Consider the following 12,077-nt stretch of genomic DNA (forward strand, 5'->3'; position numbering starts at 1 on the left):
GGTCTCGCAAAAAAAATACAATAGAAGAAAAAACATTTCAAATAGATAGAAAAATAGAGATATGATCGAAGATATAAATTAAAGTAATGCGCGAAACGGCATATGTAACAGAACCATTAAATTTATAAGAGCACAAGTACAATGGCAGCTGCCGAAACAGTCACACTTTCATACTTGACCCTATATAAACCCTGTAGTCCATCGAGTATCACCAAGGATCTCGAATTTTAGCCACATACAAACTAAGATCGTACATGATTGAACATCCACATGTCATATGTTACACAAAGTTCACAAGTAATTCAACATACATCGGAGTGCAAAGATAGTTATTACAACACCAAGTTCAAATTTAGTAGCAGAAGCAACATAGTTTTGAAACCATCACACACATGGTTCAGATACATGACAGTTTCACGATCGTTTCCAACAAAAGCGCATAGAGAAGCTACTAGAAAAGGCCTTGCCTGTCGGCCTCATTCCTCGTCCACGGCAGGAGAGAAACAATTCTTGCAGTAGCCATGATATACCACGCCATCTGCATCAGGTGGGAATAAACCCTAAGTACTGGAATATATTCAGCTAGACTTACCCGTCATAAACCAAAAATAAAGTGACACCAAGGAATATGTAAGACTTTATAAGTGGGTTTAGTTTGACCTCATTTTGCATAAAAAGCCACTAGTTGAGCTACACATTTTATAATTCGTACATCAAGTTAATTATAGTTATTTAACTCTAGATTAGCAACTAACATATGCTAAACATGTTGTATATAATTATATAGCATCACATTAGTAACCATATAGCCATTTATTATATCATCATCATAACCATTTCACTTCATTAACTTACTACGATAGAAGGAAGCTCAGTCAAGTTTCTCACTATCTGGGAGAGACGGCGATTCGAATCGATTGCAACCAGCTGGGCGAAATCCTACCACAAACTTACACTTCCCCGTCTGGGTCGCGTCGGGTCACCTTTGGGACAACTCAGGTCTCATTTCGTGGGCTTGTATAGCGTCGCATAATCAGGGACCAACCGATTGCCAGGGCGATCAGGCCCAGCCTGCCCTTGGTCATATCCGTGTCCCCGCACATCCTTACTTCCTCCAATGTGCGCCCCAACAGCTCGACTTCCTGGCCTGAGCTGAGCTACTCGGCTTCGCGGTCGGAATGATTTATCCGGCCAACTAAGTGGGAGGTTGTGTTCAAAATGACCGAAGACCAACAACGATGCGGTCATTAATCGGCTCAGACAGAATCGGATGAGTTAGCCTACACCATAGACTCCGTCCGTCCTTCATTTATATAAACATCACATGGTTATTTCCACGATAGCAAATATAGCCAACCGTGACCAAGTACCCACCTAATGCTCGCAGGTCACAGGAAATCACCCGACTTCTATCGAACTAAGCATGGCTAAATATATATTCGATCCTGGACCTACACAAGGTTCAAGATATATTTCTGGACAAGGAGATTAAATGATGTTTCCAATCAACTTCTACAACCTAATACATCAAACATAAAGAACTCAAGTTGGTATTTATAAAACATGGGAGACTTAAAATGCTCCAGGACTTGCCTTTCAGGTAGGCAGAGGGTTTGTGGTCAGGGCACTCGGGCAGCTCCTTCGGAAACCCCCTGCTGTGAGATCTCCTGCGGGGTCTCTTCTCCTTTGAGTTTGAAGTCTAGCAGTGTCACTCTCTCCGACGATCCTATATGCATGCATATGCGCATAATAAATAATAGGAATGCACAGAAGATGAAGTGCAGGTATGATATGATGCAAACATGGGCTGATTATGGCATGATAAACAAGCAACAAGCTGATTAATATAAACATGTTTAGCATGGTGGCAAGTGGTGATTATCTTCTTAGTTAATTTGATCGAGTATGTGCATATCTCTTCTCTAGAAAACAAAATAACACTCACCACGTTCTAGCAACCTAAGGTACATGTGTTCATCTGCAGTAAGAAGCCTAAAACCTGCAGTTAACAACTTACCTTAATTAGCCTAAGCATCTAATTAACAAGCATCAAGCTCACATAAAGCAAACAAGTCAAGAGAACTGATACAAGTGAATTATAGAGCAATAATTAGCTAGCTGCATACAACCAATCAAATCTGAGCACAACCAAACGTACCAACAGATTATATACATCACAAACATGCTAGAAAGTATAATGGTTAAGCCCAAACAAATTATTTACATGCCTTTATTAATTTCCTTAGGTGGCAAGGTGAAATAGAGAACTGCCATTTCTAGTGTACAGTAAATTCTGTAAAAATTACAGTAGCTTAAGAGTACATTCAATAGACCATTGCAGGAATTTCATAATTTTTTAGCAAGTAAAACAGCCTCTACAAAAATCACAAGCAGATCAGGCTTTCATCAACTTAAACAAGCATTAAACAAGATTAATTCATAACACCATAGTAAAAGCATGTAAACTGCAGGTTTAATATTCTTCTTAGCAAGCATATGACAAAACAAGATTAGCAAAATTGGAATAACATTTTTAGCACACTCCTAACTCAAATTTCATATTTTACAAGTTTTAAATAGCACTTATCATGGGTAAATAATACTGCATATAAAAAGTCACCAAAAAGCAAACTTTATACTTCTATCAGATAGAGCATTTCATAACAAAGCTAACAAAACTGGTGTCACTCAAATTGGATCATTCTAGCTCGAGATATGAATTTTACAATATCATCACATAATCTGAAAAAGATTAAAACGAAAAACAACTAAACCCTAGCTGCTGCTAAGTGCACACGGTGCATTGCACCCAGAGGCGCTGACTGCTGGGACCCGAGGTCAACTCGGCCCCACCTGTCACAGGCACAGAAGCAGGGGCGACGCTTTGACCGGCCGTAGCTCGCCGGCGGCGAACTTTCCGGCGACAGGACCACCACCAATGGGCTCTTATCGCCGAGACGCATCTATAAGGATAGGTTAGCGAACGAATTTTTAACTTCCACGCACGCGGTGGCAGAAGGAGCGGCAACGGCGGCGCTGTACATAGGCTGCAGCGATGGGCTCAGGCGGCGGCGTCGGATTCGCCGGCTCTGGCGAAGTATGCTGCCGGCGCGGCACAGGGGTGGCTTTATAGGCTCGGTACGGAGGGATAGGGTTTGGCCTAAGGCCGGTGGCGCTGCGGCAAGGCGCGTGCCCACGTGCATGGCGGCCGGTGGCCAGAGCGCGGCAACAGCGCGAGGCGTTCCGGCGAGCACGGCAAGGGCATTGGCTAACGGGCTTCGGTTCAACCTACAGAAACCTAAGGCCAAGCTAAAACACACAAGAGGTAAAGAAAAGGATAACGAGACGTGCATGGCCACGGCGAGCTCGAGCTCGGCGGCCATGGAGTCCATGGCGGCGACGGCGACTTTGGCTCGCCTGGCCTTACCTTGCGACGATCGACGGCTCAGCTAGGTTGGGGAGTGAGAGGGTGCCATGGTTGTGCTACTGATGCGGTGGATTTAAGCAAGGCGCGGCACAGCGGTGGATTTCGCGGCGGCAAGGGCGTGCGGTCGACGGCGGCAGCTTGTTCCCTTCGGCAGAGAAGGCAGAGAGGGAGCGAGCGAGTGGGAGGGGAAACGAGAGAGAGCGCCCCCTTGGCCTTCCACTCCAGACCCGAGGCGTCGAGGGCCAACGCTGGTGTACGGCCTCCACGCGGCGCGAGCAGTCTGGGCCTCTCGGCCACAGCACCTCGCCTGTGCATTTTCAAAAGTACCTGAAAATCGACTGAAACAGCGATCTTATCCCCTCCATATCTCCTAATACGATTGATGATTTGATCAACCAATTTCACCATATTGTAGAGATACATTAGTACTACAATATTTATTAAAGAATCTTGGTAAAGTTCTAATTGGTTTGAGAGAAACAAATCCCCGAATATGGCTACATTGAAACTAGAAACTGAACAAATTCAGTTTCAGACTTAGCCAAATCTGGGAACCTCAAAACTGCAACATATTCAATATTTGGGCTGCTGTTTCACCATGATATAAACTGAACTAGGTCTCTATCCTTGAACAAAGTTTGCTCTACTCAAAAAGAACTACAACTTTTATTTAAGGTCCAACTTCATGCAAGAACTCTAAACCACTAAACAACTAGAGTCAAATAAGCATCATGGAAAAGGCATTTTCTAGCAGACCAACACATAGAAGTAGATTTCAGCAAACACATGAATATAAACTCTACTTGATTTTTGATCCTGAGCTGTTCTAAGTTGTTTAGATGATCAAACAACATTCACTTGCATTACCAAGCATGATCATAAAGCGAAACAAGGATAAATTAAGCATTTCATGTGATAACATAGAGTAAATAAAATGCTATTTCATATGTTCATGCTCATGAATGAATGAATGATGCTTATGCTCATGCAATGCAAGTGCAATATGCAAGCTTAACACCTAGGGTGTTACAGGCCTTCCCCCTTACAGAAATCTCGTCCCGAGATTTGCAGTACGTACCACTTTTCATAAAATTCGGGGTAAACTTCGCGTAAGTAGTCCTCTCTTTCCCATGTTGTGTCCCGTTCACTGTGATTACTCCACGATACCTTGTGAAACTTGATCAGTCGGTTTCGAGTTACTCTCTCTTTACTATCCTAGAGCTGTATCGGTTTCTCTTCATAAGCTAGATCCTATTTAATCTGGATGTCCACGGTCTCAACTCTTTCTTCTGGAAGGCGCAAACATTTCCTCAGTTGAGAGATGAAAGACATTGAAAATAGTTCTCATCTCTGGAGGTAACTAGTTTGTAGGCCACTGTTCCACTTCACTCAATGATTTGGTATGGACCTACATACCTAGGTGCAAGCTTCCTCTTTACACCAAACCGTTGTACTCCTTTCATCGGTGATACTTTCAGGTATACATACTCGCCTACCTCGAACTCGATAGGTCTTCTTCTTTTGTCAGCATAGCTCTTTTGTCTAGATTGGGCGGCTTCAATGTGACGTTGGATAACCTGAACTTGCTCTTCAGCTTCCTTGACAAAATCAATATCGTAGTACCTCCTCTCCCCGTGTTCCACCCAGTTCAAGGGGGGCCTACATTTTTGTCCATACAAGGCTTCGAAGGAAGCCATCTTGATGCTTTCTTGATAACTATTGTTGTATAAAAACTCGGCTAAGGGCAACCACTTTTCCCATGAGCCTTTAGCAGAGATCACACACGCTCTCAACATGTCTTCCAAAATCTTATTTACCCTTTCAGTCTGTCCGAATGTTTGAGGGTGATATGTTGAACTTCGAACTAAGTTGGTACCCAACTCTTTATGTAAGTGTTCTCAGAAACGAGCAATAAATTGAGATCCTCCATCTGACACGATGGTTCTCTGTACACCATGTAAATGTACCACATGGGTTACATACAGCTCTGCATATTGATGCGGTCGGCAATTGGTACTGACTGAAATGAAGTGTGCAGACTTGGTCAAACGGTCCACAATTACTCATATAGAATCAAAACCCTTCTGAGTGGGTGGAAGTCCAACAATAAAATCCATGCTTATTTCCTCCCACTTCCAACCTAGGATAGACAATGGTTGAAGTGGCCCAGCAGGCTTCAAGTGATCAGCCTTGACCCTTCTACATGTGTCACACCTAGCAACATATGCAGCGATTTTTTTCTTCATCTTAGTCCACCAAAAACGTGACTTTAAGTCTTGATACATCTTGCTACTGCTAGGATGGATAGACAACTTCAAAGAGTGAGCTTCGTCTAGAATCTGATTTCTGAGTTCCCTATCCTTCGGCACTACAAGCCGATCCTTAAACCATAGTATACCTTTTTCATCTAGCTTGAAATGCTTGGTTTCATTTTCCTTCATCTTCCTCTTGATGTGAAACACACCCACATCAGTCTTCTGACCCTCTATGATCTTGCTTTTGAGCGAACAACTGACGATGATATTATGCAGCACAACAGGGTGCGACAGGTTAAAGCCATCTTCCAACAATGAGTTCAAAAAGTGACAATGAGACTTCCGGCTTAAGGCGTCTGCAACCACATTTGCCTTGCCAGGATGGTAATGTACTTTCAAATTATAATCCTTAATTAGCTCTAACCATCTTCTCTGTCTCATGTTTAACTCAGGTTGAGTAAAGATATATTTGAGACTCTTACGATCAGTATAGATGTGGCACACATTTATGAGCAAATAGTGTCACCCGATCTTTAGTGCATGAACGACAGTTGCAAGCTCCAAATCATAGGTCGAATAGTTGACTTCATGCTTCTTTAGCTGACGTGAGGCATAAGCAATGACTCGGTCTTCTTGCATAAGAACACATCCCAAACCCGTACCAGATGCATCACAAAACACATCAAATGGTTCCTCTATATCGGGTTGTGCTAAAACAGGAGCGGTGGTCAATAATGTCCACAAATTGTGAAAGGCTTCTTCACACTCTGGTGTCCAAACAAACTTCACATCCTTTTGCAAGAGTTTTGTCATAGGCTTGACAATCTTGGAAAAGTCTAGAATAAAGCGTCGATAGTATCCTGCCAAACCAAGAAAGCTTCGAACTTTGGAGATCGAAGTCGGGGCCTTCCAATCCATGACTTCCTGTACCTTGCTTGGGTCCACTGATATGCCATCTTTAGACGAAATATGACCCAGAAAATGCACTTTTCTTAATCAAAATTTGCACTTGTTAAACTTGGCATACAACTTATGCTCCCTCAACCTGATTAGGACAATCCTCAGATGCTCTGCATGGTCCTCCTCATTCTCCGAGTAAACCAGGATGTTATCAATAAACACAACCATAAACTTGTCAAGTTCGGGCATGAATACCGAATTCATCAAATACATGAAATGTGCAGGAGCATTTGTCAGACTGAAGGACATGACAAGATACTCATACAAACTGTATGTGGTTGAGAATACGGTCTTGGGAATATCTTTTGGCCGAACTCTGATTTGATGGTGACCTCACCTTAAGTTAAATACGCGACCATCGCGTAGAGCGTGGACGCGTGACACGGCTAGCGCACCCTCTCCCTCTCGGGTGCGTTTCCCTCTCCCTCTCGCAATCTTCCTCGCAACCACGCCCACGCTCGTCGGTTAGGGTTCCGGGGAGGACCTCGCTGGCGTCAGGTAAGTTCAGCGCCCTCTCTCTTCGGCCTCTCCCTCTCTTTTTCTCCATCTCTGGTGGGCATACAAGGGGGTACGTGCGATGAAGGCCGGCCAGGCGGTGGGGACGGTGGCTGGGCGGTCAGGGGCCCTGGCGGTGGTGGAGGCGGCCGGGCCATGTCGGGGTAGGGCGTCATGGCCGGAGCTCGCCGCCGCCGGAGGGGGGAGGGGAAGAAGGCGGCGGCCGCAGGCAGGGGCGAGGACAAGAGGCCGGCGTGGTCGAGGGAGGAAGATGAACTATGCTCGCAACCCCCTCCTAACACACGTGGTCGAGGAAGGGAGATGAACAGGACAGGGTCGCGCACTCCAATCGCATGACGGGACACGCATTATCTGCCCCCTTGTTGAAACGGTAGATTTTTTTTTTTCTTTTCCCTAGCCGATCCAGAAGCTACACAGCCCGAACGCGCCCTTCGTCACGTCGTGAATTGTGATCGACCAAAAATACCCAGCCGAGCAGGCGAGCACTGTGCATCGACCACGATTTGAAAGGTCGGCGCGGCGGGCACAGCCCACAGGCCATGCGCCCATGCGAGAGGACGAATTGACCCGACAAGGCGACGACGACGGCAGCCTGAGATCTCTCGCCCGACAGGAGATCTCCTGCGACCGCTAATCTTTCTCGGTTCCACGACCGTGCATGGGCTCGGACTCCAAGGGCAGCGGGGCTGCCTGCACGGCGCATGCCCGGCTGGAGGCTGCCAAGCCGGGCCTGTGGGGCTGTGGCCTCGTGCCCTCGTCGCTGGCAATCTCAGACTTGGCTGGATGGCCGGCGGCATGTTTTCAGGGTCACCGACGTGTGGGGTCGACCACTAGCGGGGTCCATGTGTCAGAAATACTGCGTGGCATCATACCCCGTGCCGTGCCGTGCCGTGCCGCTTGGAAATCGCTTTGTCTTCGCTCTCTTTCCATCCGCACCGCAGCCTTTTATTATGCGAAACTGAAGCGACCACGAACCACGTCTTCGTCGTCTCACAGAACAGCCTCTTTTTGCCTCGGTGGGTTGTGCTCTGCGTGCTCTAGGGTTTTCCGCTATGTCCACGCGCGGCGGCGGAGGGGGCCGGCGCGGAGGTCGGGGCGAACAAGGAGGAGGCCGTGGAAGCGGGAGCGGCGCCGGTGGTGGTGGCCGAGGGCGCGGCCAGGGCGCCGCGGACCTCGGAGGACTCCGCGAGGACACGCGCGGGGGGGCCGGGCGTGGCGATCGCGGCGGGGCCACGGCGCCAGGCGCCGCCCAGAGAGGCGGCCATGGCCAGCCCCAGTCCCTGCATCCGGCGGCCGGGCCCGGGCGTGGCGGCTACTCCGGAGTGCCTCAGCAGGGGCGCGGCCAGCAGGTGACAGCGCCGGTGCCGGTGCCCTCCTCGGTGCCGACCCCGGCGGAGGTTGAGGCGATGAGACGACAGGTGGAGAGGAAGGTGGTGGTGGCCGAGGCGCAGGCGGGGCCGCGCCAGGGCTTGTCGTCCTCACAAGCACCGGCGCCGAGACCGGCAATGCAAGGTAAGGCGCCCGGTCAGTTGGCATCTGCAGGGAGCCCGTTGTCGTTCCCAGCGCAGTCTCCGGCGTCCTTTCAGGCACCTGCGGTGCGACCGGTCATGCAACAAGGGAAGCCGCCGGGTCATGTCGCACCGGCAGCGAGCTCATCGTCGTTTCCAGCGCTGGCGCCTGTTCAGGGCACTACGCCCGGGCGACCGGCCCTGCCGCCGGGTGAGGTCGCACCGCCAGCGAGCCCATCGTCTTTCCCAGCGCTGGCGCCGGTTCAGGGCCCTACGCCCGGGCGACCTGCCATGCAACAAAGGAAGCTGCCGGGTCAGGTCGCACCGGCAGTGCGCGCATCGTCGCTCCCAGCGCCGGTTCAGGGCCCTGTGCCCGGGCGACCGGCCATGCAAGTGAGGCCGCCGGGTCAGGTCGCACCGGCAGTGCGCCCATCGTCGTCGCTCCCAGCGTCGGCGCCGGTTCAGGGCCCTACGCCTGGGCGACCGCTCATGCAAGTGAGGCCGCCGGGTCAGGTCGCACTGGCAGCGAGCCCAACCTCGCTCCCAGCACCGGCGCCGGTTCAGGGCCTTGTGCCAGGGCGACCGGCCATGCAAGTGAGGCCGCCGGGTCAGGTCGCACTGGCAGCGAGCCCAACGTCGCTCCCAGCACCGCCGGTTCAGGGCCCTGTGCCAGGGCGACCGTCCATGCAGGTAAGGCCGCCGGGTCATGTAGCACCGGCAGCGAGCCCATCGTCGCTCCCAGCGCCGGCGCCGGTTCAGGACACTGCGGCCGGGCGACCGGCCATGCAAGTGAGGCCGCCGGGTCAGGTCGCGCCGGCATCGGGACCGCAGATGCAAGGGAAGGCGCCGGCCGGTCAAGTGGCGCTTTCGGAACCTGCAGGTACGCTGCCTCCGGCTTCGAGCAAGGCGATGGTGTTCCCCGAGCGGCCTGGGTACGGAACCGTCGGGCGGAGGTGCCGGGTGCGCGCCAATCATGTCCATGTCCAGCTCGCTGACACACGGATATCTACCACTACGATGTACGTATACATGACCCCTATGGCCCTATCTGTGTCTCGTTGCTATTCTTAGCTTCAGCGCCTTGCAAATAGTAATCCAACAAAACCCTACATGTTTCGAGAAAACCACAGTTTTCATCTAAATTTGCATCTCTAACAAGAAGTTCAATCGGTATATTTATGTCTTCATTTCATCACAGGTGGCGATCGCACTAGAATCGGTGTCACGGGCAAGAAATAGATGGATCATCAACGAGCTCGTTAGCTTGCACAAGCAACACTTGGACGGGCGGCTTCCTGTTTATGATGGAAGAAAAAGCCTGTTCACGGCAGGTCCGCTGCCATTCAAATCCAAAGAGTTTGTGCTCAACCTAACAAACCCTGAGAGAGCAAGCCAGGGGTGTGTTTGAATCCCTTACCATCCAAAAGCATGTTCTATGCATTATTTTTGAATATGTTTATGTGTGCTAATTAATCGTTTGATGACGACTTGCAGCGAGAAAGAGTACAGGGTGGCAATCAAAGGATGCTGCAAAAATTGATATGTACAGCCTTAAAATGTTTCTTGGCAGGCAGCTGTCCCAGTGAAGCAACTCCCCAAGGTCAAGGAGTACGTTCAGCAGTTCATGTTCTATTGCTAAAGCTGGAGAGTAGTTCCCGGAAAGATTGCATGCAACATTTTTTTGGATCGTTCGATGATGTCGTAACTGTAAACTCACTCTTTTGTCGGTTTCATTCCATCATGCTTAATTGCTTCTAAACGGAAGCCTTTTGCGATTCTGAAATGGTTCTGGTTGCTGGACTAAGATGTCTAGAGCAATATATTAGTCTGTCTACTACACAACCATGTGTTTTATATAGTTTCAACACATTAATTTTTTTTTGCACCATAGGATTAAGATTCAACAGCCTCCACTCTTCTTCTACCTTCAGCCTCCACAGATCACAGATCACAATTTTTTTCTATGGAAGGACAAATCACAGATCCGTCGCCGCCGCCACTGCCACTGCCATGGCCGGCACGGATGCGAGGCAGGGCAACCCGGACCTGATTGGCACGGGCGCTCTGGAGCGCGCGTCCATCGAGCAGTGGCTGCAGACGGAGGCGCGGAGCTTCGACTCGCCCAGCGCCGAGATGGTCTACACCCTCGTCATCCTGCCGCCCACCCTGCCCAGGCAACAGAATGACAACAACGGCACCGGCACCGGCAGCGGGTTCAACGCTAGGGACGTCGCCGTGGGCAGCAACGCCGACGCGTCCAGCGGCAAGCAAGGTGTGGCCGGGTCACAGCAGCAGCCGGCGAGCCAGAGCCAGGTGAGCCCGCAGAAGAAGGAGGAAATGCTGAAGCTGTTCGAGCAGAGGAAGAAGGACCTGGAGAAGCTGCTGGACATCTACGAGCAACGGCTGGAGGAGGCCAAAAAATATGTGTTTTTTTTTACTAAAACACATGTGTATTGTATAATATTTCTATATATATAGGTCTGTTTGGTTGAACGACAGTGGCCTGGAAGCTGCCTTGAGTCTCGTTTGGATGAACCCTGGGGCATTTGTTTGCATGCACGCCAGGCAACGCTTCACTTCAAGGCCTAGGCGAGCAAAATAGTATGCCTGGGTGCTGCCTGTTGGCGTGCAATCAAGTGTGGTGTGATAATTTTCTACTATTAATTAATTAAAGAGTTATCCATTAAGGTACTATGCTATTTTTCTAATGTTCTTTGAGTTGGATGGTGGCTTTCACCGAGTTGGTTACTCGGTTAGTTGGGTCAGTGAGCGAAGAGTTATTGTTGGCCGATCATAACTCTAAATTTGTGGGTAACGTGGTGTGGCACTCCCTCGTTGCGTGGTCTTTTGGTTTGTTTCTATCAAAAAAAAAAAACTAGAACTGTGCTTGCTTTTTTCGTTTCTAATATGAATAGTGGTAAAGCTTTTTGTCGTCCCTTCTAATTAAATCACTGCTTCTGTTTAAAAGGTCCAGAAGTTGAAGTGCTAAAGTTCCTCTAAAATGATTTGAAGTTCAGCCCGTACCAAAAAATCATCCTTTGAAACAAGAGAGAAAAAAATCCGAAACTCGATCAAACGACTTTCAAATTTTGTGAATGTTTAACCGTAGCTTTCCAAGAACATGGTGAAGGCATTCTCACGGTCACGGGATATCGCCAAAAAGTTTGGGCTTTACCAAGAACATTGAATTTCCTCTATCAAACTAGGAGTTTTTAAAGGACCTTAAGATCAAGGATTCAGTATGCTCAAGGGAATTCTTCTACCCTCTATTCTAAACTTTAAGCGTTTTGGCTTTTCTAGATACATAGCTTTTGCTATGTACTTAGATATAAACTGTCTATATACATAATAAAAAAGAATGATGTATCTAGATAAAACAAAATGTCTTATAATTTAGAATGAGAGAGTATC

The 12,077-nt window shown here is 48.8% G+C and overlaps 2 protein-coding genes across 2 annotated transcripts; both read left to right on the top strand.

The window, feature by feature from the left end:
• Positions 1–8,210: 8,210 nt before the first annotated feature.
• Positions 8,211–10,252, top strand: LOC136452012 (uncharacterized). The gene is made up of 4 exons (XM_066452680.1): positions 8,211–8,670; positions 8,934–9,598; positions 9,865–9,997; positions 10,161–10,252. Exons 1-4 carry the CDS (start codon positions 8,211–8,213, stop codon positions 10,250–10,252), a joined length of 1,350 nt encoding a protein of 449 aa, XP_066308777.1.
• A 424-nt stretch (positions 10,253–10,676) lies between these two features.
• Positions 10,677–11,255, top strand: LOC136452022 (uncharacterized). The gene is made up of 2 exons (XM_066452689.1): positions 10,677–11,090; positions 11,232–11,255. Exons 1-2 carry the CDS (start codon positions 10,677–10,679, stop codon positions 11,253–11,255), a joined length of 438 nt encoding a protein of 145 aa, XP_066308786.1.
• Positions 11,256–12,077: the final 822 nt, after the last annotated feature.

This window comes from Miscanthus floridulus, chromosome 1, assembly GCF_019320115.1.
Source record: "Miscanthus floridulus cultivar M001 chromosome 1, ASM1932011v1, whole genome shotgun sequence".
Classification (NCBI taxonomy): domain Eukaryota; kingdom Viridiplantae; phylum Streptophyta; class Magnoliopsida; order Poales; family Poaceae; genus Miscanthus; species Miscanthus floridulus.

Bases quoted from the DNA above. Each gene is read 5' to 3' on its own strand.
- LOC136452022 (XM_066452689.1), top strand. From the start codon at position 10,677: ATGGCCGGCACGGATGCGAGGCAGGGCAACCCGGACCTGATTGGCACG. The intron at 11,091-11,231 runs GTGTTTTTTTTT...CATGCACGCCAG, and splicing joins TGGAGGAGGCCAAAAAATAT to GCAACGCTTCACTTCAAGGC.
- LOC136452012 (XM_066452680.1), top strand. From the start codon at position 8,211: ATGTCCACGCGCGGCGGCGGAGGGGGCCGGCGCGGAGGTCGGGGCGAA. The intron at 9,599-9,864 runs GTACGGAACCGT...ATTTCATCACAG, and splicing joins GTGTTCCCCGAGCGGCCTGG to GTGGCGATCGCACTAGAATC. The intron at 9,998-10,160 runs GTCCGCTGCCAT...GACGACTTGCAG, and splicing joins AAAAAGCCTGTTCACGGCAG to CGAGAAAGAGTACAGGGTGG.